Source organism: Culex pipiens, chromosome 2 (genome assembly GCF_016801865.2).
Source record: "Culex pipiens pallens isolate TS chromosome 2, TS_CPP_V2, whole genome shotgun sequence".
In the NCBI taxonomy this organism is placed as follows: domain Eukaryota; kingdom Metazoa; phylum Arthropoda; class Insecta; order Diptera; family Culicidae; genus Culex; species Culex pipiens.
The window spans coordinates 4,985,329-5,011,114 of NC_068938.1; the positions used below are offsets into that span (position 1 = coordinate 4,985,329).

The 25,786-nt window shown below is 39.2% G+C and overlaps 5 protein-coding genes and 1 long non-coding RNA gene across 7 annotated transcripts in view; 4 read left to right on the top strand and 2 right to left on the bottom strand.

Annotated features, from left to right (window-relative positions):
- LOC120417443 (klarsicht protein) overlaps positions 1 to 25,786 on the bottom strand; it is a 327,954-nt gene that overhangs the window by 175,252 nt on the left and 126,916 nt on the right. The window lies entirely within an intron of this gene.
- LOC128093094 (uncharacterized) overlaps positions 1 to 25,786 on the bottom strand; it is a 71,134-nt gene that overhangs the window by 24,262 nt on the left and 21,086 nt on the right. The gene's annotated exons all lie outside the window — the stretch shown is intronic.
- On the top strand, positions 6,128 to 8,215 carry LOC120417468 (odorant receptor 94b-like). The gene is made up of 3 exons (XM_039579540.2): positions 6,128 to 7,205; positions 7,272 to 7,370; positions 7,430 to 8,215. Exons 1-3 carry the CDS (start codon positions 6,312 to 6,314, stop codon positions 7,640 to 7,642), a joined length of 1,206 nt encoding a protein of 401 aa, XP_039435474.1. The 5' UTR covers positions 6,128 to 6,311; the 3' UTR covers positions 7,643 to 8,215.
- On the top strand, positions 9,421 to 11,064 carry LOC120417474 (putative odorant receptor 85d). Its single transcript, XM_039579553.2, has 3 exons — positions 9,421 to 10,297; positions 10,350 to 10,701; positions 10,759 to 11,064. The coding sequence occupies exons 1-3, from the start codon at positions 9,798 to 9,800 to the stop codon at positions 11,062 to 11,064; spliced, it is 1,158 nt and encodes a 385-aa protein (XP_039435487.1). The 5' UTR covers positions 9,421 to 9,797.
- Positions 19,858 to 21,752, top strand: LOC120417457 (uncharacterized). The gene is made up of 5 exons (XM_039579517.2): positions 19,858 to 20,398; positions 20,461 to 20,956; positions 21,010 to 21,109; positions 21,166 to 21,420; positions 21,474 to 21,752. Exons 1-5 carry the CDS (start codon positions 19,939 to 19,941, stop codon positions 21,531 to 21,533), a joined length of 1,371 nt encoding a protein of 456 aa, XP_039435451.1. The 5' UTR covers positions 19,858 to 19,938; the 3' UTR covers positions 21,534 to 21,752.
- LOC120417461 (odorant receptor 43a-like) lies at positions 23,695 to 25,744 on the top strand. Its single transcript, XM_039579530.2, has 5 exons — positions 23,695 to 24,322; positions 24,378 to 24,831; positions 24,888 to 24,987; positions 25,044 to 25,298; positions 25,353 to 25,744. Exons 1-5 carry the CDS (start codon positions 23,959 to 23,961, stop codon positions 25,410 to 25,412), a joined length of 1,233 nt encoding a protein of 410 aa, XP_039435464.1. The 5' UTR covers positions 23,695 to 23,958; the 3' UTR covers positions 25,413 to 25,744.

The window sequence follows — 25,786 nt, forward strand, 5'->3', positions numbered from 1 at the left end:
TTTTAAGTAAAACCGCTGTATCTCGCCAATATTTCATTTTAGTTTGAGGTTTACATTGATTATTATGTAAAATTGTTCGGTGAACACGATAGTGATAGTGAACAAATAAAAGCATAAGGAATTGGTCAAAACTAAATTTTAGTACTTAATACGTAGAAATATAATATAAGGGGCATTTAAGGGTTATTTTATTTTTATCGAATTCCTTGGACATTTTCTTTAAAAAGCAACCTGTCTTTTGCTCAAATAATTGCAAAGTTATATTTAAAAGAAAAAAAAAGTTTTTTAGAAAATCGTCAAAAAAGAGGGCGGAGCCAAAAAAGAGGGATGGTCCAATCAGCACCAAACTTGGGATCTCTGTTAAATATCGATAGATGAACGTTTCCTCCAAGTTTGATCCTAATAGGTGAAGGTCGAGTCCAAAAGTGTACCCAGTTGACCTGGAATGACCCATATCAAAAGACCCAATGACCCAAAGATCCAAAGGTCCAAAGGTCCAAAGGTCCAAAGATTCAAAGATTCAAAGATTCAAAGATTCAAAGATTCAAAGATTCAAAGATTCAAAGATTCAAAGATTCAAAGATTCAAAGATTCAAAGAATCAAAGATTCAAAGATTCAAAGATTCAAAGATTCAAAGATTCAAAGATTCAAAGATTCAAAGATTCAAAGATTCAAAGATTCAAAGATTCAAAGATTCAAAGATTCAAAGATTCAAAGATTCAAAGATTCAAAGATTCAAAGATTCAAAGATTCAAAGATTCAAAGATTCAAAGATTCAAAGATTCAAAGATTCAAAGATTCAAAGATTCAAAGATTCAAAGATTCAAAGATTCAAAGATTCAAAGATTCAAAGATTCAAAGATTCAAAGATTCAAAGATTCAAAGATTCAAAGATTCAAAGATTCAAAGATTCAAAGATTCAAAGATTCAAAGATTCAAAGATTCAAAGATTCAAAGATTCAAAGATTCAAAGATTCAAAGATTCAAAGATTCAAAGATTCAAAGATTCAAAGATTCAAAGATTCAAAGATTCAAAGATTCAAAGATTCAAAGATTCAAAGATTCAAAGATTCAAAGATTCAAAGATTCAAAGATTCAAAGATTCAAAGATTCAAAGATTCAAAGATTCAAAGATTCAAAGATTCAAAGATTCAAAGATTCAAAGATTCAAAGATTCAAAGATTCAAAGATTCAAAGATTCAAAGATTCAAAGATTCAAAGATTCAAAGATTCAAAGATTCAAAGATTCAAAGATTCAAAGATTCAAAGATTCAAAGATTCAAAGATTCAAAGATTCAAAGATTCAAAGATTCAAAGATTCAAAGATTCAAAGATTCAAAGATTCAAAGATTCAAAGATTCAAAGATTCAAAGATTCAAAGATTCAAAGATTCAAAGATTCAAAGATTCAAAGATTCAAAGATTCAAAGATTCAAAGATTCAAAGATTCAAAGATTCAAAGATTCAAAGATTCAAAGATTCAAAGATTTCAAGAGATCCAAGTGTTTTCAGTTCTTAAGATTTTATGTTCCAAGTTACTGAAGTCAATTATTAAAAAAAAAAGAGAATCGTACAGTAATTTTACCTACTTTCACTTCAAACTGCACAATTGTTTTAAGGCAAGAAAAAATCACATCAGAAAACGAGGTCAAGGCAAGAGGCCAAACAAGATCGCACTCTTCTGCACCTTTCTTATCGCAATTTCAGCGCAAGTCAATCACTTTTTCCTTTTTTTTCTTTTCTCGATCGACTTCGAACTTCAAAACCAAACCTGGCGTCAATCATTTCGTGAGATTTGCCCACGAGCGCGCGCGCGCCTCCAAATTATGCACAATTTCACCCTAGTTTGCGCTGGCCACAGATTGCGGTTGGGGCTATGTTTTATGCAAATTTGGGGTGCACGCGACCCGTTGCAAAATGCATATCACTTGGCGCGCGAGTTGTTGACTGCGTGAAACGATCGCGGAATTGAGTTTGAATAAAATTTAAATCAAATTTAAACCGCATAATTCAGTTTGGGGAGATGTCGTTTGGAGAGCTGTGCACACAGTGAGGGTTGAAAGATTTTGTTTGATTTTTTTTAATCTCAATCACACATAATCACGCAAATTCACACACAACCACACAGGGTCACACACAATCACACACAATCACACAAAATCTCACAAAGTCACACACAATCACACAAAATCACATAATGTCACAAACAATAACAAAAAGTCACATACAATCGAACAAATCTCATACAAAATCTCACAATCTCATAAAATCACACACAATCACAAAAACTCTCATATATTAAGAAAATTTGCACAAAATCTCACCAATTGCATATAACATCCCACACAAATTGTAAAATTGGGTATCAAAATTCAAGAATGAGCAATATCAAACAAAAAGAAACTACTTTTTATAAAATTAAACGAAACAAACATCCCAAAATTTTCACTCTACTCTCAACAAACAAACCCAACTCGTTGACTCGTAAAATCGCGAGCTCACGAGTGTGAGCAGAAAAGCGCGCCCTCGTACGTCAATTATTCTAATGGCACTAGCGCGCGCGGGGTTGCCAACTTTCCTCACTTTGCATAAATCTTTATTAAAATATTAGGAGCTCCACACAATTGACTATTCTTCTCGGGGCTCGAGCGGGATTCAGCCAGCATCTTTTCAGCGATCATCACAACAGTTGCTTCGAAAAAAAGTAAGTATGAAGTCATTCTGGCAGCAATATTTGATTAATTTACGATTTCCTAATTTCAGCTTTTTTTTTGAGCCTCTCAACTCGATGACGCACTTTTTTTTGGGCTCGTCTGAAGATTATCTCATTCGCAGAAATAAAATTAACATAAAACGGCTTCCTCTTGGTGGAGTTTACGATGTTTTTCTTCTCTTTATTTTGGAAGGTGTCACAAATAGGATCGTTTCGCACAGCTGACGAGAGTGAAGGGGAGGTTTCGCATTTGGGCGAAAGTTTTCGCACTTTTTTCGGTGAGAAGATATGGTGCGAGTTTTTACTGGTCAGTTAGAGTTAATAAAAATACTCTTTTATTGCTTCCGGTTTAAAACAACCGTGCCATCTGACACACAATCTTAAAATAACTAAAATTAATAAACAATCTCACACACACACTCACAAAAAATCACAAAAAATCACACAAAATCACAAAAAATCTCACACAAGCGCACAAAACCACACACAATCTCACAAAACCTCTCAAATAATCACACAAAATCACGCTAAATCATGCAATCATTATATTTAGTACAAAAACTTCACAATCACAATATTTCATACTAAAAAATCACAACTAGAAAATAACCTAGTGCGTCCATTCCGGGAATTCTCGGGACAAAATTCCCGGGATTTTTCCAAAACCGGGAATTCCCGAATCTCGGGATTTGTTATATTTTGTCCCGGGAATTTTGGTCTGGAAATTCAGCTTAGGTAGTGGAAATAGATGAACAGTTAAAACTCAAGGAGTTATTAGACTACGACAAACAAAACAAACAATTTTTTGACATTTTGGCAGTTTGCTTGTTATGTTTCTTTGTTTGCAGAATCTTCAGCCTGCATACATTTGCCTTGTTTGCGAGTTTGCTACACACAATTTCACGAGCTTGGGAAACTGTCAAACACAAAAAGTGCGAGTTTGTTTGTTTCTTTGGCATAGTATAATAGCTCCTCTAGAAATCGATAAGAATTTTAAAGCATTGAAATTTGTAATTAGCATATATCAGCATACATTTTGCTTACAAGTGAAAAATGTTGAAACTATAGTTTACAGGTCCGTAGAATGTTTGGCGCTTTAAATATTTTCTATTCAATTGTGTATATTTTTTTTAAAAGAGATTGAGTATTAATTAAATATACAAAAAAAAGAACAATTAATTAAGACAGCTGTTAAGCCAAATTCGTTGCATGATGTTCTATTTTTTTTATTGATGTCGGTAATAACAGAATAAAAAAATAGTTCACTAATTTCCAAATTTATTGCTCTAAAATCTCCTGTACCTATTCAGACTGTAGTCCCTATTTTTCCCAGTTGGCGGCAGTGACTCAAAGATAATTTGTTAAATATTTGTTATAAAAACATGAAATTTTAAACTTTTCTAAATTTTTACATTGACTGGCATAATTTTATTTGTTGACGTTTTTTTGATTATATTTAAAAAGAAATTTATTTAGCTTCTCTAGTCATGTCATATAAAACAATAAATAAAAATATATTTATTATAGACTTTTTTAATTTGATGATTACGTTGGATTAAAAATTGTGGTGTATTTAAAATCCAAAGCAGAACAACGAACTTTTTTTAGTTCCTGTTAAGCTATCGAAAAACTTCTATCCTTGTTAAGATTGAAAAATATAACAAATGCAATAAAAACTAAGAATTTAAGACTGTTTCAAAAATTTCGCCAGATCCCGTGAATTCCCGGGATTTAGAAAATATTTTTCCCGTTTCCCGGGAAATTCAAAACCCGGGAAAATTGGACGCCCTACCTTCAACCAACCAAGTTAATTTCGTTGCAAATTTTCGCCACAGGTCAGTAACGGATTCGAACCCCGGAAGCCATCCACTTGGCATCAATCCACGTGCTAATTGCTCCCCTTCTCTCAATATTTCTCCCTGTTTTTATGAAGGTTAAGTTCTCCCCGACTACTAGGATGATTCCTCTCGCCGCGGGATCTCCTTCTCGCAATTTAGTGCCGATTTAAGGTGAGCATCTCTCATGTGTCCATTTAGACACGGAGGGAAACCGTGTTTTTTTTTAAAGTGTGCGAAAAAATCTCGATTATCGAACCGCTCACTGATTCAACCAATTAACTTTCTCGTTTGTGTCTTTCTCTTTTGTAGTGGAAATAAAAAAAAATCAGACAATCCTTAAAAGGAGCAGTAATTGAGTGACAATTGGGCGGATTTTTTGTTTCGAGTAATTGAGCTTAATTGATCGCAATTCGCGTTGAGAGCGCAAAGTGCCGGTGAAAGGTGACAAGATGCAATTTTTTCCGGGTTATTTAATGCAGCGAAAGTTCAACCGCTTTTGCGGAGCTGATCTTGACCGGTTGATAACATAAACACATGAAAGGGAGAAATAGTATATCTTTTCAAATGTCTCTCAAAATGTCAGTGATGCACGATTTGAATGAATCGAAACGTTTAAAATGTCTTTAAAATCATTTGATTTTAACAAATCAACAAATTTTCTAGTTGAAATAACAACTTATTTGTAAAATTTAGTTTTTTTGACATTTTAATGTTAAGAACAGTTTGTACGAAGGCGAAAAGCTAAACAAATGTTAACAAATGCAATGAAAACGGAAAAGGGCATATAAAACATAAACATAAATTAAACTTCTTCTTCCTTTTCCTCCCAAGGGGAATGTCACTCTGAGAGCGAAGAAACCAGCACTCGAGACTGTCGTGTCGTAAATTGGTTCAATGAAAGTGTACAAACTAGGCATCGCGGGATGATCTTTCTCCTCGTCTTCCCGCTACAGAGACACGTTACGGTTTCGCGCCCAAGGGCACATGTTGTGTCTGCGGGGTGACGACAGGAAGAACGGAGAGTTCTATTTTGAGGCGTTGTACATACGATGTAAAGAATAAGCAGCAACAATCTGGAACTCGCGCAGTTCATTAAACTTGCCACGAACGGAACAATATAACGGAAACAGGAAATTTATTTGGTGTGATCGGATCACCGGTTGTGGGATTCCGGGAAGGTGAGTGGAACGCGTGAGTGATTTGGAGGTTGTTATTTTCGAATCACGCATTAACCACACAAAATCACACAAAACCACACGAAACCACACAAGGTCACACAAAGTCACACACAATCACACAAGGTCACACAAAATCACACAAATTCAAAAAACAATCACACAAAGTCTCAAACAATCACACAAAGTCACACAATATCACAAACAAGGTCACACACAATCACACAAATTCACAAACAACCACAGAAAGTCACAAACAATCACACAAGGTCACACAATATCACAAACAAGGTCACACAAAATCAAACAGAACCACACAAAACCTCACACAATCACACAAGGTCACACACAGTCACAAACAATCACACAAGGTTGAAATTTGGTCGAAAAATCAACAATGACAATTAAGAAGAACTTGAGGTTGGGTTTTGCAACCCTAATTTCAATAAAATATTCAAAAATTATAATGGGAACCACCAAGTTGGCAAAACATCGCAAAAAATTAAAAATTCAATAATGAGAATTTGATGCCTTCAGACTTATAAAAGCCAGCATCACAAACCAACCATCCAACAGTCCCTCAAGATGTTCCTGCAGCGCTTCTTCCGGAGCAACCTGGACGTCCTACCCGTCGGTCTGCAGACCATGGAGCTGATCGGTCTGTGGGGCGAGGATCGCCGGCAGGTGGCCAAGTTTGGCGCGATCGCCGGCTGGATGACGCTGATGATCCTGATCCCGAAGAGCACCCTGGAGTACGGCGGCGAGGGGTTCGACTCGTTTGCACGCGGGACCGCCGAGCTGATCTACTTTGGGGACTTTATCTCGTCGATGGTGATATTTGCGCTGCAGCGGGGATCGTACGTGCGGATGATTAACATTTTGCAGGATTCGTTTAGGAAGTGCGCGGGGGATGGTCAGCCGGAGAGCTGTCGGAAGGCGATCGTGGATTTTAATTGGAAGATTTTTCGGTATTCGAGGATCTACGCTTGCTTCATTGGGAGTTGCTTGATCTTCTACGTGCCGTTGCCGATGACGGCGACGTTCTTCAACTACTTTTCGGCGGCTGGGAATGGGACGGAGGGGGTCGAGTTTGTGCTGCCGTTGGAGAACAAATTTTACTGGTTGGACACCAGGAGGAACATTTGGCACTACGTGATCTACATGGTGCTGCTGGTGCCGGCGGTGACTGGATCGGCGTGTTTGAGTACGGTCAAGGGGACGGTGCTGTTTACGATCATCCGGTATGGTGCAATGATCTTCGAGTTGGTTTCGCTGAAGATCGCCGATCTTGGGCGGGGTGAGAATTTTGAAGAAGGGAAGGAGGAGTATCGTAGGAAGCAGTTGGTGGAGATCATCGAGCTGCACAAGACGGCGTTGGAGTACGCGAAGCTGCTGGAGAATATCATGAGTTTTATTCTGCTGTCGCAGTTCGTCAACTGTATGCTGATCTCGTGCCTGATGATGTTTTATATCTCGAGTGTGAGTAGGAATGCGTGTTGAGGGATCAAAGTTCAAGTTTATTAATAAAGTTAATTGTACGGACAGACCTACGGCCCGAACGTCGTCAACATGGTGATCTTGTTTGCGGTTCTGATGGTGGAAGTGTTTGCGTACTGCTTCAGCGGGGACGAGCTGAGCTCGAAGGTTTGAGTCTTTGCGAATACTTTTAATAGTAATTAAATCGGCTTTATTACTTTTAACAGGCAGCCGAGGTGGCCAACTCCGTGGCCATGTACCCGTGGTATCGGGAGCCGGTCACCGTGCAGAAAGAGCTCAAGCTGATGATCCAGCGAGCGCAGAGTACGATCGGGATTACGGCCGGGAATTTTTACTACGTGGACATCAAGCGATTCGGAGTTGTCGTCCAGACGTCCTACTCCTACTACTTGATCCTGAAGGAACGGTTCAACGCTTGATCGCAGCGTGCCCTGCGAAATGAACAAATTATGTAGAAACATGACAGACATGGCAGAGTCCGCGCCTCTTAGCAAAACAGAAAGTTTCTCTCCACTAATTATGTCATATATCACAGCCCGGACAGATAACCCAGGTAGAAAGCAAGATTTATTGCCCAGCGCAGATTTCTCCCACCTCTCAAGATCAACAAATTTATGCTTGCAAAAAGACTCGCGCGTCATGGCATGCTGGGACGACGGCATAGCAGAATAATTAAAACCGTTTTCTTCCAGCGTCGCTGTTGCATTGTAGACCCGTGAACCAGGGTGTTACTTAAGTTATGAACCCTTTCGGGAAATCTAGGCGGGATAATGGCTTTCTTTGCAAATGAAGTAAATTTCGCCAATCTAGATTGAGCTGTCGTAAACAAGGGCCTGAACAAGGGCGTACTTGCAGTACTATTCAGCTGAAATTTATGTAATTTGACAACTCTCGCCTACTGCGACCCAGGTGTGACAGCGCGCCGCCGGTCAATAAACCGTAATTACCGCCTCGAAAGTGAGAGTACAACGACCGCGGCCAACCCTCCGGGAACAATCGACGCCGCTGTGTTGTCAATTCATACTGCGCGCGCTCGCGCACACAAATACGTTCCAAACAATTAAATAACTATCATTTTTGTGCGCAATCCAAGCAATCTGCATAACTGACAGCTCTAACAGTACATTCGCGACCGCGCGCGCACTTTTGGGCGAGCGGCCTACTGCGACGATGACGCGCTGACGTCATCGCGAAGGTATTGCCGGTTGCAGTCGAAATAGAAGCGCGTCATCGCGCGTAGCGCGGCGTTGTGATCATGTCGACTGAAGAACAAGAACAACAGAATTATCGTTAATGAGAAAATGTTTTCGGGCTAATAATAACAGCGCGCGACGGATGTCGCGGCGAGTTGGTCAATGGCTGAGTGACGGCATTTTCCGACACGATCGTCAGGAAGCGTTCGTGACCTCGTTCAACGCGGGGATTCGTCATCGATTTTCCTCAATTTTCGAGAAACTCTGTAGAACAGAGTGACAGAAGCACCTGATTCGAAGTATCACCAGATCATAGATCTTGATTTCGCTGTGCGAAATTGGTTCTCGAACTACCGCCGGCTTCGCCAGCGATGACCGTGCGGAATTTACGCGCGGAACGTGATTTCGACAACTCTGCGTTTTTTGTTGCGGTTTCTTGAATTTTGCCATTATGGCTCGTTACAAGTGGTGCCATTTTTTGTTTCACAGGTTGCGTGACGAAGGTGAGGTAGGGCGACGCTCTTCGGTCGCGGGTCGCAAGTTTCGCGATTTTTCTTGATGGAGGAGATACCAGGGGGGTGAATTAATCAAGCTGTTGTCTTAACTCACTCAGCTGTCCAAATTGGCTGGGGTCGTCGAAGAGCGGGGAGGTGCAAAAATTAAGTTGTTTTATAAGGTAGAGATAGTGATATACGACATAAAGGTTTATTTATTTTATTGTGAAGTCACGTAATCCATTGTTTTGACGCGATATCTGGATCTTGGAGGGTTCACAAAAAAACGTCTGTAATTATGGATCTGATTAAAAATGACAAAAAATTTACCGTAAAATCCGTTTCCGCCCTAAACCAGTCTGTCGTTTTAAACAAGATTTTCAATTTCATCAAGGTATGATAGATTTGGCTCTCAGAACACGCTCCAATCGACAGAATTGAATTTAAATCAATTTCCTGCCAATAAATAAAATTGTAAATTTCCCACAAAAAAATAAAAGGGTGCGCATGGTTGCTTAAGAAAATTCAATAGCATTCAAATTTTAAATTTTAATTACAAGCAGGAAATTCACTAAAATTTAATTCTATCGATTGGATCGTGTTCAGGAAGTCCAAATCTATCATACCTTGATGCAACTGAAGCGTTTACTGACGTGGCTTGCTAAGAATGCCAAACATATTATTTCGAGTGACCTCAATTCCGTTGACAAGTAGTCTAACCTAAAATTAAGGTCTCACGGACAAATGTTGATTCCCAATGCATTTTGGAATTCTGGAAGGTTCCAAGATGATAATTTCCGCCCTAACCTACAAATTAAAAGTCACGCCTTCGCAATTTCCAACATCCTTTAAAAACTCCAAACGACCTCAAAATTGCAACAGTCGCCATGTCCCCAAACATCCCACCGGACCTGCAAGTGCTCAAGTTCCCCCTGCGGATGCTCCGCTTCGTCGGCCTTTGGGGCGATCGTCGCGAGCTGGTTCGCTACGCGTCCGTCGTCCTCTGCATGTCCGTGGTCCTGATCATCCCGAAGGCCGCCCTCGGTTCCGGCAAGGACGGCTTCGACTCGTTCGCCCGCAACACCGCCGAGCTGATCTTCTTCACCGAGGTGTGCGTCTCGATCGGGATCTTCGCCAGCCGGCGGGGCTCGTTCGAGCGGTTGGTCGAGGTGTTGCGGGAAACGGTGTTGATGTATGAGGACGTGGAGTTGCTGGGAGAGATTGTGGCGTTCAACCGGAAGATGGAGCGGTTCTCGAAGAGCTATGCGGCGTGGATTGGGTTTTGGGTTGTGTTGTATCTTGGGATACCGATGATCTTCACCTGTGTGAAGGTGGTGTTTCCGGGGGAGGGTGATCGCGGGGATTTCATGCTGATCGCGGAGTTACAGTAAGATATTTTGTATTGATGCAAGAACTTTGAACTAAAGATCAAGTTTTAGGTTCTACTGGTTGGACATTCGCCGCAACCTGCTGGACTACGCGATCTACCTTGTGTTCTGCTCGATGGCCATCTTTTGCTCGTCATACCAGAGTACCTTAAAGGGAGCGGTGATTTTGGTCAGCATTCAGTACGGAACCAAGTTGTTCGAGCTGGTTGCGATGAGCATCGACCGTTTGGGAAACGTTAAAGAAGGGATTGCGCGTAAAAATCAACTCCGGGAGATCGTCAACCTACACAAACTAGCATTTCAGTATACCAAACACCTGGAAGACACGGTTTGCTTCATGATGATCAACCAGATCCTGAACTGCATCCTAATCTGGTGCCTGATGATGTTTTACGTGTCAACGGTAAGTCATTCAAGAAGTGATCATTCGCGATCTTATCCAAAAATCCCGCCCTGGTAGAACTTTGGCCCGAACGCAGTGTGCGTGATCATCTTGTTCGCGGTTCTTATGGGCGAGATGATCGCCTACTGCGTCAACGGATCCAAGCTGGCGGAGACGGCCGCCGCAGTTGGCCATGCCGTCTATCGTTACCCGTGGTACAACGAGCCTACCGCGATGCAAAAGGACATGCAGCTGATTATCGAGCGGGCGCAGAAGCCTACTGGGATCACGGCGGCCAAGTTTTACTTTGTCAACATTGAACGGTTGGGGCTGGTCGTGCAAGCGTCGTACTCGTACTACTTGATACTGAAGAAGCGCTTTTGAGAGGACTTGCTGGCTCTTACTTGTTTATTCACACACCGTTTATCACTAATTACTGTTTGATAGAAGGACTTGAATTTGACAGCATAAATATTGGTTGAAACTCAAAAAAGCTTGCTTCAACAAGGTTGCTTTGATGCAAAAGGACAAAACTCGCACATTTTTCAACACCACTTGTTACTCACGAATCTCAAATGTTGGTGAAACCTCCAGAAAGTGGCTGATATTTACCTGCAATAAAAGAAAAAGAAATTAACATTAGTTATGCTTTTCACTCCAGAAAACCACTAGAAATTGACTCCCACTTCTATTACAAGAAGACATTGAAAATCGAAAACCTCCAAAAATTCGTTCCGGAAATCTGCCGTTTGCGGGAAACGCAATTTTCGAACCAAGCCTTCACGCCAGACAGCAAAACCCGCCGAAGGGGAGTATCGCAATTTCGCCAAACAAAGCCCCCAGCCGAAAAAAAGCGATACCACGAGGTTACTCGAGGCCAGGCCTCGACGTGCGGTTGGCATGACCCAACAAACTTCGTGAAGCAACCTGTTTGGGGGCCGCGTGCAATAGCCGGCTACACACACACACACACTGCCAATTAAAATTCAATTTTCTCTATCGATATTTTATATACAACATTTTTTCCAGCCTTTTGCTTCGCGCTTCAGCTAATTTCCTCCTCCTCCACCCACCCACCCGGTACCAATCGGAAAATCGGACTGCCGGTGATTCAGCAGAACCTCAAACTTGGCCGCGGTCGATAACAACAAAACGGTTCAATCGCGCAATAAATATGGAATATTTGCTCCGTTTTCGAGCTCTCGTGTTCAAGAATCGCAGCAAGCCGGGAGTCGGTTTCGAGTTACTTCGCACCTCTCTGCCAAGGCCTGCCGGTCATTCGTTGCACTTGGGGAGCCAACTTGGATGAAGTTCAATGAATCGCCGTTGAGGACTCAATGCTGCCGACTTGGTGAAGAACATGGTCATTACAAGACACTTTTTGCTGGGGGTTCTTGATGCAGTAATCGATTTCTACAGCAGTGATGAACTTGGCACGACTTCAAAGCTCTTAAGCTCACCTGTTCAGAAAGCCACTCCCCGTTTCGCGGCGATCACGCCCCGAAAATGGCGATCTTGACCTCGACAAGCCATTCTTTCGACCTTAAAAACGCCACACCAAAAACACCAAATAGTCAAACTGGTCAACCGGTTCCGTTCCCACCGCTTCTAGGTCGGTACCTCCTGCTGTACCAGCTTTGATGAAACTTGAGACCTAATTTGCGACCAACACCACGTTTTTTTTCTGTTGTAAAATATGCATCAAATTTTACTATCACACGGGTGTAAATGTGGCAAACAGCAAAAGCGACAACATGTTGCATGTGAGGTAAAACGTGGAAAACTGGTTCAGCTGAGTTTTTTTTTTCTGAAAGAGAGGGAAACCTCCCTTTCTTGGGGTGATTAGGGCAAGGTGATTGATGCATTCACCTGAACTCAGAAGAGATTTTTTTAAATGTAAGTTATTACATATTTTTTATTCATTTTCAGATTCCGTTGAGGAATGTATGTAGTTTTTTTAAAATCAAATTTTTATTCACTATTCATACATATTTTGTTCACTATTACGGATCTCCTTTAAATTCATTAAAATAATTACGAATATTGAAATCATTCTGGGTACAAATACAATTGAACTTTAGAATAAAAAACTAAAATGTCACTCCCTCCCGATATCTACAAACTGACATGACGGGCGCCGTTGATGACCAAAGACTGTGATTCGTTTGTCTAAATGTTTTAGTATTAGCGATCTTGCAGTTTTATCTTTTCAGGGAAACACCACTAGATCGTTGAAGCTGTTCGGTAGTGCTGATGGATTAAAATGATCATGTTCAGCAACGGCTCAATTATAATTAATTTGTTAAGACATGAACTCAAAATCTGTCAAACGTCAGTGCCCATTTTTTTGAAAATAAGAAATCGAAAATAACTCAAACAAAATAAAAATTAAAAAGTAAGGATTTTGAAATTTAAAAAAAAAAACTAAATCAAAACTTGGAAAAGAATCCGTACGCCTTTTAAAAATCGTTTCATCAATACCAACAACTTTGCAGAAGACATTGATTCGATCACAAAATCCCTGCAAAAAATACGGATTAAATTTAAATATTTACCTTCTGAATCGTTTTATTTCGCCATTGATGTTGAAATTATGTATGCAATAATCAAATAATACAAAAAAAAAACGGTATTAATTAGGATCATCCATAAAACACGTGAATTTTTTTTTGTTGAATTCCAGACCAACCCCTCTTTCTCATTTAGACAATTGTACATTTTTTGTAATAGGACGTGGACAATCGCTGAACCCCTGTAGTACCACGTGGATTATGACCTTTTCAGACGAAAAAGTAAAACAATTTCAAATTTTAAAAATCCTCATTAATCATAAGTTTTGAACAAATATTTGTTTATAAACATCGTTAAAAAATCTTTTCAAAGGAAAATTATAAAAAATTGAGTAGCTTTTTTTCCAAGCTGTCAAAAAATAGTTTGCATGAAAACCTGATTTTATATGGAGATTTTCAAGATAGTGTAAAATTTAAAACCGGGTAAACAACAAAACAATGTCCAATAATTTAAATGCAACTGAATACATTTTCGATCCAGCTTGGCACATTTAAACAAAATTTAGTTAAAATTTGCCCGGAAAATGACAACATTTTCACTTTTTTGAAAATCTTCATATAAAATTCTGTATTCTGTTCTATGTCCTATCTTTTAACAGCAAATACAAAATAGCACTAAAACGACGAAATTAGTTGTTTAAAACCACTAACAAAGCATTTAAAAGAAACATTTTCTTCCCGGTCAAGGAGGGTATTCAAAGCTAGTTACAAAAATGCCATAAAGCATTAAGTTTGAGATTTATTGGTAGTCTCAATTAATCTTCAATGTTCTGTATTTTACTTGGTTTCGAGGCTTTTACAATTATAATTTATTTTTACTGTGTTAAAATTGTGATTTTATCTTATATATTTTATTTATAAATATTATCTAAGTTATATAAAAACAAAATGGTCCTGAGCTATTATTACTGTGGTTTTAGTTAAATTTAAAGAACTTTTTAAATTGTTTTCCAATATAACTTTCTTATTTTCTTAAACCCACAAAAGTATTACTTAATACAGCAATAAATCCGCGCAAAAAACGTATGTGAGAAAGGTCACTAAATACTATAAACGGCATAGTCAGTTTTTCTACACACAAAAAAAGTTGCTACCGACGAGATTCAAACCTAGCCCTCACTGGCGAGTACTAGCGCCTTAGCCCACACTGCTATCAGACAGCTGAAAAGTGCAATGGAATAATGTCGATACGAGCTTGATATTTCAGTCTTGTAGGTTTTCCATACCGATGGGTTACACATCTCCAAGTGTAATATTACAAAAAATTTGATAAAATAATGCAAAATTTCTGTTATACCCAGGCCTGGATTGCAAGTTTATTTTTATGCACGGAGAAAAAATTAGTTCGCAAAATCGTGAACAAATGTAAATAATATTTGGAACTTCGATAAAAGTGTTCAAATTTCATTGAACATTTTTCAAAAACGTACTAGGAATTTGAAAATTTTGTTCGTGGTTGCCAATTTCGTGAACGTTTGTTCACGATTCTGGGAACTTATTTTTCTCCGTGTGTCTATAATACCTTTCTAGTTTTTTTTATTTTACACGATTTATTCCAAGACTTTTCCCCCGCACAAAAACGTACTTTCGTCGATAGTGAAATTACTATCACACCTGCCTGCCTGTCTGCTGATGATGTGAGGAGCATGTACGCTATGGAAAGTGAACCGATTTATGGCGTTCGTGACGTTTATGGGTCGCACTTTGCCAGGCTATGTTGATGACAGGGGCGCCGACTCTGGGGGGGCACGGTACTTTTTGCCCCCCCTAAAATTTGGCTGAGGGGGCAGCGCATACATTGTGCCCCCCCAGAAATTTTGGAAGAAAAATATTTTTATTTCAAATGTAAAAAAACACAGAAATAATTGAAAATAGTATCTTAAACTTAAATGGAACATTGTTTGTACACACGGATAGAATTCTTGTAAGCGAATCCGTAAAATAGCTCAAAAACATTTGTTGTTTTCGAAATCGCTGAAATTTTTCGAACAAAATCGTTTACAATTTTCTGGATTTAGATGCATTTTTTTTCTAAATCGACAACGTTTTATCTATACCACTGTGCTCTCTAGGAAAATCAGTTATCTAGTACAAGAGCACAGAGGCATCGGTATATGATTTGAGAGATGTCGTCAACATAAATTTTACGGATTTGCTCATAAGATTTGTATCTGTGCATGTTGTTTCAAAAACAAAACCAATGTACTTTTTCCATAGCACCTTATCTACAATCACCAAGTTTTCAAACGCAACATTCTGCGATTTGCCATTGTAGATCAGGATTTAGCGAATATAAACTGAAACACTTTTCAAAATGGTCATTTGATGACTGCTTTACATTTACAAAAATGCTGAGGAATTCAATATTTTTTTTAGTAATTTTAGAAAGGATTTGAAAAGATTTCAAATACATTTGTTAACCGTTCTATACCAATTTTAGCTGAAAAATACAATTGTTTCAAAAAGTAAATTTTTGGAAACTAGAACACCGATTTACTGAGAAGCTGACAAATTAAAACATAATCTGAGACAATTCCACATTATAATCATAAAACACAAGTGTATTGCTTTCTGCAATTCATGATCGATTTAAAAAAATAAAAAGGCTATAGAAATTTTAACTGCATCCTCAAAAAATATATCAAAAAATCAGGGAGTAGAAAATAATACTTAAAAATGGAATATTAAATTCTTAAATTCTTAAATCCCTAAATTCTTAAATCTTTATATTCTTAAATTATTAAATCCTTAAATTCTTAAATTCTTAAATTCTTAAATTCTTAAATTCTTAAATTCTTAAATTCTTAAATTCTTAAATTCTTAAATTCTTAAATTCTTAAATTCTTAAATTCTTAAATTCTTAAATTCTTAAATTCTTAAATTCTTAAATTCTTAAATTCTTAAATTCTTAAATTCTTAAATTCTTAAATTCTTAAATTCTTAAATTCTTAAATTCTTAAATTCTTAAATTCTTAAATTCTTAAATTCTTAAATTCTTAAATTCTTAAATTCTTAAATTCTTAAATTCTTAAATTCTTAAATTCTTAAATTCTTAAATTCTTAAATTCTTAAATTCTTAAATTCTTAAATTTTTTAATTCATAAATTCTCTTCTTTTGAAATTTTCGATTTTTTTTAAACATTGAATTTTATTGTTATTTCTAAATTTCTGATTGTTTAAATTTCTGCTTTTGATTTCTTAACATTTTCAAGTCATGAGTTTTTGTAACCCTAGATTTTTTTTCTTTATTTTTTTTTCTCTTTTTATGCGATGCGTTACGTTTTTTTAATTTGTAAATTTCTCTGGAACGACGCAACATTTTTGCAATCTTTTAAAAGCAATTTGTAGGTTGAAGGTTCAGATCTAAAAAACGCCTTTGAAGCTTTCAAAAATAAAGAGAGGTTTCTCTGTATTTTTTTTTTAATTTTGGAATATTGAATTTGGTGTATCTGTTTTTTTCTAAATTGCAGATTTGAAAAATGGATATTTTTTTAAATGTGTATTTGTATTCTCAAATTTCTGAAGTTCTAAATTTTTGCATTTAACTTTTGTTTTTATTTTTAGAATATTTGTATTGTTGAATTTCTAAATATCTGATTATTTTTATTATTGACTGTTACTTCTAGAAAATAACTACGAATATGACAATGAGAATGAATTCGCCTTCCAAACATATGAAAAATTCCCTCCAATTAACATTCTCAATCACGTTTTAATAAATTATATATTTCTTAAAAAATGGATTCCAGATGAAAAAAATCCGTATCACATCGTAATATTTTTTTTTTAATTCGTGATATACAAGAAACATAAACATCTAATCGCCACTCTTACCTATTGATTTCGGAAAACAACCGTGCCCCCCCAACATTTTGGACTAGTCGGCGCCCCTGGTTGATGAACTTTTTTGCTGGCTTCTCGCCTTAGCCTGCTAGTCAGCCTATAGTGAGCGGCATTAAACTATCAATCTCGTTTGATGGATGCACCCGCAAGCCGCGGCCACCACGTGTAAAAGTTGGCGCGAAAACATGCTGCTTTTCACCAAATATAGCTGTGTTTGCGGTGGGTTGCTTGGATGTTCGTCCAAAAAAATCGGTGGGGCAAAAAGGTGGAATCATATTTCATGGCACGTACGCTGCAATTACTCGCGCACTCTTTGATTAATCACTCTGTGTGGGGTGGAGGTGGGGTCATCGGGGTTGAAATTGCGAGCGGGGGTTTTGCAAAAATAATAAGCCAAAATGAAATTTTCGCGAAAAAACGCGCAGAAATGTGTGGAACGTTTTTTTTTTGCACTGTTCAACGTGCAATATCGTATGACATACTCATTTTTGCTTCAACTCTGTTTGTTGTTGGTTTTTTGTTGCTCCAACCTTGAAGAGTTTGCTTTCCTTTCCTTCATTAGCCGCCGTGTGCGCACGTAAGTTGTGCTTTTCCGACGAAGAGGTGCAATACCAAGCTTTTTTGCGGTTGGCCAAGTTGAGGCAGCACAATTTGCATGGTCTGCTACCGGCAACACTGCTGCAGCAGCAGCAGCAGAATCGTGTGAAATTAAGCGATTTTAAGTGCTGCAACGGCAAATTTTGGAAAAATGATTAAATTTGCCTAATTATCTAAAATGACTTGAAATTTGGAAATAAAATAAAAATTGATTAAAGTCAATTTACCGTTAACTCGAATAATTAACTCCTACAGATCTGGCAACCCTGCACAAAGTCACAAACACCTGAAAACTTCAACCAACCGGCATTTTTCAGATTCAATCAGCTTCCCATGAAACTCAAAAGCCTCTAATTTTCGCGAAACGACCGACTCATTGCCACTGATGGATCATTCATTTTCTTGGATCTTTTTTTTCGCACGATTTTTACGGACATCCACCGCGATTTCTCGGACCAAGGTCGTCGCGTCGTGATCAATACGGTGGCGCTCATCAGGAGATGCCGAAAAATGCCTCAATTTCCGCCGACCCGGTAACCGGGCGGCCAAGGTCGTCGCGGATTGCACCAGGAAATGTCTGTTGGTTTAATCTGTTGGGTTTGTTGGACTGCAGAGTAGGCCATGAGCAGTGGCGATGACCTTCTAGTTGGTTGGATGAGATGGAACGGGCGATTTGATCTAGTGATCTGCTGCAAATTGAATCTAAATTTGCAGGTAATTTGATTTTTCAAGAAATGTCACAAACACAAACACATTCCGTTATATCATAAATTTTCCGCTTTGTACAAATTTAATATAATTATTACAATGTACCATAAAATTGTTTGACCTTGCCAAATGCAATCAAAATCAATTTAGATAACCGCGCAAATGCGCACCATCGGAACATAAAAATTTCAAATCAAATCACCGCTGGGAAGGAAAGTTTCTGCTTACCACCTGTAAATTTAGCATTTATAACCTTCTCGAAGCTTTCAACTGAATATTTGGGAAAAGGGGCCAAAGGTAAACCTTTCGAACGTTTTGTTGAAGGTATTTTTTCTAGATCCAGTTTCAATCTTTTTTATTGACGATTTGAATAATTAAAAAATGAAATTTAAAATAATATTTCTTTATTATTTAACCTTCGGGAAGTTGCGTGTTTTGGAACTGTGTTAAACATGGTTTTTAGAACCGACTTTTTATTCAGTAATTCTAACCTCAGAATATGCAAGTGAGTTTATGCGAACTTTAACCTTGCTATATTCTCAAAACTGAATAATAAATGGTACAAATTAACTCAAATCATTCGTTCAGTTTGTGGAACATTGTCTTCCTTAGAGTGATTCTTTGCCTACACATCCTTTGTTAATCTTTGAGTTACATTGATTTTTGTGCACAGCAAAAAAAGTCACTTCAAAACTCGAGATTTTCAGTTTTTAAAATGATTAACATTTATTTTATACGGAGCGGCCGTGGCTGACTGGTTACGGTGTTCGCTTTGTAAGCGAATGGTTCTGGGTTCGATGCCCATCTGCTCCCAACGTGAAAGTTAAGAACACATGAATTTGAAATGATAAATATGAACGAAAAATCAAAGTCGCTCGAGGCGGGGTTCGATCCCCCGTCCTTTGGATTGGTTAGCAAAAATGCTAACCACTAGGCCATGACGACTTGGTGAGCGTGGACTGGAATTAGGAATACTGTTACAGAGAGCGAGTTGTGGCGCTTTAACCACGGCAAATAGTGTCCAGGGCATTCGTGGAAATACAATGTCCCATCCCAGAGGGTCCCGGAGTACCAAACCTTCTTAGCATGGTGCTCCCAACGAATACAACCAAATCTCGGAGCGTATGGTGGTGTGTCCCCACGCTTCTTCCTCCCCTGTCGATTCAGAATTGTGTTGTTGTTCGAACACTCAGTGCTCAAACTCAACCCAATTACGAGTCATCTCTGCGATACGGCTTTACGCAGTAGGCCTGGCCGCTTTAACGCTTGTGATGTTTCAATGCATTTCAATGCAATGGCGCACTACAAATGTTAATAAATGACAAGAAGAGTGCTAGGCGTCATCTAACCTAAGGCACTCTCCAGGATCCCTTCGAAAGATTGGCTGCGCTAGGGTCTGATTAGATTAGATTAACATTTATTTTATACATGATGTTTTGCTCTAGAAATCGTGGGTTAATTGTCAACGACTTTAAATAAAGCGCAAAGTTTGTGAAAACAAATAAAAATGTCCCATTTTACCCCACATGTCCCCTTCTAAATGACGTACACCACTTTGACAATAATCGATTCCAGCAAGAATAAAACGTCTCCCGACTCAGCTTCCGATGCCAAATTTCTGACAGCCGCCGAGCAGCCTACTACGATGGCAACCACCAAAACCACCGCCGTCACCAAGGTCGACTCGGCCGTGTTCCGGCGCCGTCTGCCCGAAGAACTCCAGATCATGCCGTACACGCTGCGGGTGCTGGAGTTTGTCGGGCTGTGGGGCTCGTGGAACCAGTTTCCGTTCTTTGTACTGTTCATGACCACCGGGACGATGGTGATCCTGTTCCCGAAGGCGTTTCTGGGCATCGGACACAGCGAGTTTGCCATCATGGCCAAGGGGATTGCGGAGTTCATCTTTGAGGCGAACATTTATCTGAGTGCGTTGATTTTTTCTACGAAGCGAGCGAGCTTTGTGAAGGTCGTCAACGGGTTGGCGGAGTTTTTCCACGAAGGTGAGTTTGGGGGGAATTTTTGAGCGTGCAACGTGGTTAGATTTTGCCTTTTTGAACTACAGTCAGCAACGCGGACAACGACTGCTACGATCTGATTCGCACGACAAACGTCAAAATCCGATATTTCTGGCTCTTCATGGTGCTGTATTGTGCGACGGGACCGATCATCTTTTGCATTCCGTCTGCGACGGTCACCTACTTGCGGTACTGGGACGCAATCGGCAAGAATCTTTCGGAACCCCTCGTTTACGAAATCCCAATGGAGCAAGAGTTCTACGGGCTGGACATCCGCAAAAACTTCATCCACAACCAAATCTTTTTGGGATTTTCCTTCCTGGCCTACTGCGCCAGCAAGTTCTTTCTGCTCGTGATGATCACGACGCCGTTCATCATGATCAAGTACAACTCGCTGACGTACCAACTGGTTTGCGAGCGGATCCGAAAGCTGCCGCAGCTTCCGGGTGGCCCGAAACCAGCCGGATCGTCGTCCTCCAACAGGACCGAGGTCAATGTGCCCGATTTGGCCGAAGTGGTCCGGCTGCATCGGCAAGCTTACGAGTGAGGATTCGGTTGGTGGTAGTAGGCCATGACTGATCGCGCTCCCATTTCAGAATAACCCAGCAGATTGAGGACATTGTTCACCTTCCGGTGGCACTGGAGTACTTCACCTGCGTCATGTTCTACTGCATGGCAATGTTCTACATCTCAACGGTAACCACCGAGAAAACATCCAAAACGAACAAATCAAGTAACCCATGATTTTCCAGTACATCGACTTCAGTCTGTTCAACATTATGGTTCTGTTCCTGGCCTCCCTGATGGAAACGTTTGGCTACTCGTACCTCGGGTCGGAGCTGTCGGAGGAGGCGGCGGCCGTTGGCACGGCCATCTACGATCTGCCCTGGTACGATCACTCGGTCGAGCTGCAGCGGTACTACCGGCTGATCATTCAGCGCACGCAGCGAACGACCGGGATTTTCGGGTTGCGATTTTTCCTCGTGCAGTTGACCACGTTTGCCAATGTGAGGTTTGACTTATTTTGAAGTATTTTGGTTAATTTTTGTCTATTTTTCAGGTTATGCAAATGTCCTACTCTTACTTTCTGGTGCTGAAGGATGTCCTTCAGCAACTTTAAATTTTTGAAGGTTAAATGATGATACAAATATTGAAGGAAACTTTTGTTAGGTGTTTAAATCTCTTAAATAAACAATTCTGAGAATTTGTAGTACTCGTTACCAAAGTAGCAAGCAAGTAGGAATAAAATTGCATTTCACCTCACGTTACTGAGCAATTCTCTGAGATTTCGGTCATTCGATTCTTTTTTTATTTTTTAATACAGCCTTCGGTATGCCCAAAAAAGCCATGTTGCATCATTAGTTTGTCCATATTTTTTCCATGGAAATTTGGCAACTGTCCATACAAAAATGATATATAAAAACTACACTGGACGAAAACTTTTTTTTTAATCAAGACTAACATTTCAAATGGGTCAAACATTCAATATTACACCTTTTTGAAGTGTTAGTCTTGATTTAAATTTTTGAAAATATTGTTTTTGAAAAGATCGAAAATTTTTACGAATGTTCAGTTGCTGAGATTTCGACATTAGAAAAACGTGGGTTGTTTGAGTGAGGCACTGCCCTTACACCTACATCTCACCCTTGCTCTGAGTCAGTACGAGCAGCACGCTAGAACACGCTTTGAGTGTTCGTGCCAGGCATGCACACCTTTTTTTCCGGTTACGCATTTCAACTCGGCCGGGGGTGGTACATTACGTAGGGTTTGATGTAAGTATAAGCGCCTAACCATTTAAAGTGTGCCTATCAACTTTCATTAAAGCAAAAACTGTTTTATTTTTAGTTTAAATTCAAAAACTTATTGTTATTTACTGTGTATTGTTTTCTTCTGAAATATTCCCTATTGTTGAGTCGTGTTTATCTGTTGCTATTTCTTTTGTCGCGGTGTTTTGTTACAATTTTTGGTCCTAAGCATGTTATACAAGTTTACGAAAAATACAATAGTAATATTTGTGTTAATCCTTTAACCATTCCATAAATTGAGTAAGGGCTCAAACCTCACTTGTTTGAAAAAAGGGTGAAGATTGAACACAATTGACAGTAAAAGAGAATTTGTTTTATAAAAATCAAGTATCAACAGTAAGAGAATGATGAACGCATTGTGAAGATTAAAAATGAGAAGCTAGATGTATTAGATGTAAAATTAGACAATAGTTAGTAAATAGAGATACAGAACAAGCTTAGATTATAGTAATGATAATTTATAGGATAGATAAAGAATTATTCAAATAAATAAATTCGCAATAAAATCAAAAAAGATTAGGCGAATGATAAATAGACTTGATATTACTAGTACATTAAGGAAAAGTATATTTTTAAGCAAAAAAAAAACAAAACAAAGTTTGTTACAGCAGTATCAATTGATAGAAAAGAGTGGAAAAGCTTTGAGAGATAAGAGAATCAAAAGTTAGTAAAATTAAAATCAAATGTTGGATATTAAATAGAAGAATCAGTGAAGAATTTGAAATCAGAAGAGCAAAATAAAAATAGGAGATAGTTGGTAGCTGAGAATGAAGAGAAGAGAAACCCCGTTGTGCGTTGTGCAGGTACATCCACAGCAGTTGACTCAACATACTGCGAATCAAAACAATACCGTCTACAATCACAAATTACTTCCTTTTCCTACATTGTTGCGCCCCTTTCTTTTAGCCGTCTCGACTCTGACCCGCGGTGGTCAAAGGTTTACGATCCGTTTCCACAGGCCACCAGCTAGGTCATCATGAAAACCAAGCCAACGTGGAGGTAAGAAAATAGGACACTCGCAAGGAACCAGAGCTATACTGTTCTGATCAAGATAATTCGGAAGATCTAACAGAACTACGGATGTAGTTCTGTTAGATTCATCCTTCCAGGATGTTCCTTACGTGGACGTCAACCGAAGAGCACGCAACAAGGCCAGTGCCATTGCATGCTCTTAGGTATCAATCCTTGGCCTGCAAAAAAAAAAAAGAAATCTGTATTGATAAAAAAAATCAGTATTGATTAAAAAATCATGTTTCAGTCAAAGATTTTTTGCACATTCTGGAAATTTGCATTGTATGTCCCCTAAAACATATCCGAAAATAAAAAAAATATACTAGGGTTTTTTTTTAAATCATGTTTTTATGTATGGACAGTTGCCAAATTTGTATGGAAAATTATATGGAAATACTAGTGATGCAAAATGGCTTCTTTGGGCATATCGAAGGCACAAAAAAAGTTTTAGTTTTATAAAATTTACAAAAAAAAAAATTAAAAAAGACCGACTTCGTAGAGAATTGCTTTACTGTTTTTATTTTTTTCTCAGAAGCAAAATTGCCACATGTGATTTGCTTTGTTTGCACTGAAAAAAGTTCACAGTCGGTCAATTATGATTGCTCGTCGACATCAACAATCAGTGCACTTGCAAGTCATTGTCACCGGTGGAAAAGTCTGGAATACGAGTCCTTTGTTTGGTTAACTGTATAAATATGAACTCGATGGAAAGCAAACTAGTTGGCCAAGATGTCCGGCTTATTCAAGAAACATCCCCTTCCGGAGGAAGTCGATGGAAACAAGTCGTCCAAAAATCCTCTCCCGGAGGAACTCCTGGTCATGCCGGCAAACCTGCGAATCCTGGAATTCATCGGACTATGGGGCTCGTGGGACAATTTCTACCGCTTTGCAGTGCTGTTCGTGTACGCATTCAGCATCATTTTCCTGCCCAAGCTGGTCGACGGAATCGGAAGCAGCGACTCGGCCGCGATCATCAAGGGCATCGCGGAGTTTGTGTTCGAAGCGTCGATCTACGTGCCAATCGCGATCTTTGCCGTGAAACGGCAAACGTTTGAAAAGTTGATGGGCGAATTTGAGGACTTTTTCCGGAAGGGTTGGTACGATCTAGCAGGCGTAGGTTGTGATTTCAAGAAGCGATTTTGTTTCAGTCACCATCGACGAAAACTTTGGCGCCTGCTACGATATCATTGTGGATCAGAACAACAAGATCAAAACGTTTTTCAAGTTCTACCTCGTGTACTGCCTGAGTGCCCCGTTCGCGTACAGCATTCCCTCGCTATTCGGCAATCACATCCACTACTGGACGAGGGGAAACACCACGGAACCGCTGATTCTGGAACTCCCCGCCGAGCAGGAGTTCTACGGCATGCAAATTCGTACCAGCTTCTCGCAGTACCACTACTTTCTGGCGATTTCCGTGCCGGCACACTGCGTCAGCACGCTGTTTTCGCTGCTCAAAATTACCACGGCGTTCTTCATGATCAAGTACAGCTCGCTGACGTACCGGGTGGTGGCGGCCAGGGTTCAAAAATTAACTCAACTTGAGGATATTAAGATCGCCGATCTGGCGGAAGTGATCGAGCTGCACGAGCAAGCTTTCCAGTGAGTATGCGTCTACAGTTTGACCAGGCGGGCGCCGTTAATGATCATCTTTGCAGGATTACAGAGTTGGTGGAGGAAATGGGCCACATTCCAATTGCAATGGAATTTCTCACCTGCATCGTTTACTGGTGCTTGACCATGCTCTACGCTTCGACGGTAATAATCATCAAACTTAATTAAAATCAAATAAGTCTGTCAAAAATTCCTCTCAGAGAATCGACTTCAACCTGTTCAACGTAATGGTGCTATTTTTCGCCTCACTTATGGAAACGTTCGGCTACTCGTACCTCGGATCGGACCTAACCGATTCGGCGGACGCGGTTGGCGAGGCCGTGTACGGTCTACCCTGGTACGAGCACTCCGTCGAGCTGCAGCGGTACTACAAGCTGATCATTCGGCGCACCCAAAAGTCGACCTGCATCAGCGGGATCAAGTTCTTCGTCGTTGAGCTGACCACGTTTAGCAATGTGAGGTTTGTGAACTGGTTGAAGCAAAGTCTCTATGTTTTGTTTAAATTGCAGGTGATGAACATGTCCTACTCGTACTATCTTGTACTTAAAGATGTTCTAAATACGATGTAAACAAAAACAATCAATGTTTCTAAGGTATGCACAATACAACATTGTCTTTTGACATTTTTCAACTTGTAATAATGAACCTTTAACCAATAGGCCTCTAACTGTGAAAGCAATTCAATATTGTTAGGCCGGCTATGAAATAATGGGAAAGTATAATATACATAATATTAAAAGCAATGTGTATTTCAACAGGTGCTCGAAGTGAAATTGACATTAGTCAACTCAAGAGTGTTTCGCAAGAACCAAATTGTGAATAATTTATTAGTGCACTAGCGCTTTGCTATCAATAAGTTATAAGTAGCTGATATAAGTTCTCAGAACGCTTCAAAATTAAATTGCCGATCTATTTTAGTCACTTGAAATTGAAATCAATTTCT

What these genes read in the sequence shown, in the direction of transcription:
- LOC120417457 (XM_039579517.2), top strand. Translation starts at nt 19,939, where the DNA reads ATGACGTACACCACTTTGACAATAATCGATTCCAGCAAGAATAAAACG. An exon ending in CTGCATCGGCAAGCTTACGA is followed by an intron (nt 20,957 to 21,009) that starts GTGAGGATTCGG and finishes CTCCCATTTCAG; the next exon opens with AATAACCCAGCAGATTGAGG. An exon ending in CAATGTTCTACATCTCAACG is followed by an intron (nt 21,110 to 21,165) that starts GTAACCACCGAG and finishes ATGATTTTCCAG; the next exon opens with TACATCGACTTCAGTCTGTT.
- LOC120417474 (XM_039579553.2), top strand. Translation starts at nt 9,798, where the DNA reads ATGTCCCCAAACATCCCACCGGACCTGCAAGTGCTCAAGTTCCCCCTG. An exon ending in ATGCTGATCGCGGAGTTACA is followed by an intron (nt 10,298 to 10,349) that starts GTAAGATATTTT and finishes ATCAAGTTTTAG; the next exon opens with GTTCTACTGGTTGGACATTC. An exon ending in TGATGTTTTACGTGTCAACG is followed by an intron (nt 10,702 to 10,758) that starts GTAAGTCATTCA and finishes CCGCCCTGGTAG; the next exon opens with AACTTTGGCCCGAACGCAGT.
- LOC120417468 (XM_039579540.2), top strand. Translation starts at nt 6,312, where the DNA reads ATGTTCCTGCAGCGCTTCTTCCGGAGCAACCTGGACGTCCTACCCGTC. An exon ending in TGATGTTTTATATCTCGAGT is followed by an intron (nt 7,206 to 7,271) that starts GTGAGTAGGAAT and finishes TTGTACGGACAG; the next exon opens with ACCTACGGCCCGAACGTCGT. An exon ending in GGGACGAGCTGAGCTCGAAG is followed by an intron (nt 7,371 to 7,429) that starts GTTTGAGTCTTT and finishes TACTTTTAACAG; the next exon opens with GCAGCCGAGGTGGCCAACTC.
- LOC120417461 (XM_039579530.2), top strand. Translation starts at nt 23,959, where the DNA reads ATGTCCGGCTTATTCAAGAAACATCCCCTTCCGGAGGAAGTCGATGGA. An exon ending in CTGCACGAGCAAGCTTTCCA is followed by an intron (nt 24,832 to 24,887) that starts GTGAGTATGCGT and finishes TCATCTTTGCAG; the next exon opens with GATTACAGAGTTGGTGGAGG. An exon ending in CCATGCTCTACGCTTCGACG is followed by an intron (nt 24,988 to 25,043) that starts GTAATAATCATC and finishes AATTCCTCTCAG; the next exon opens with AGAATCGACTTCAACCTGTT.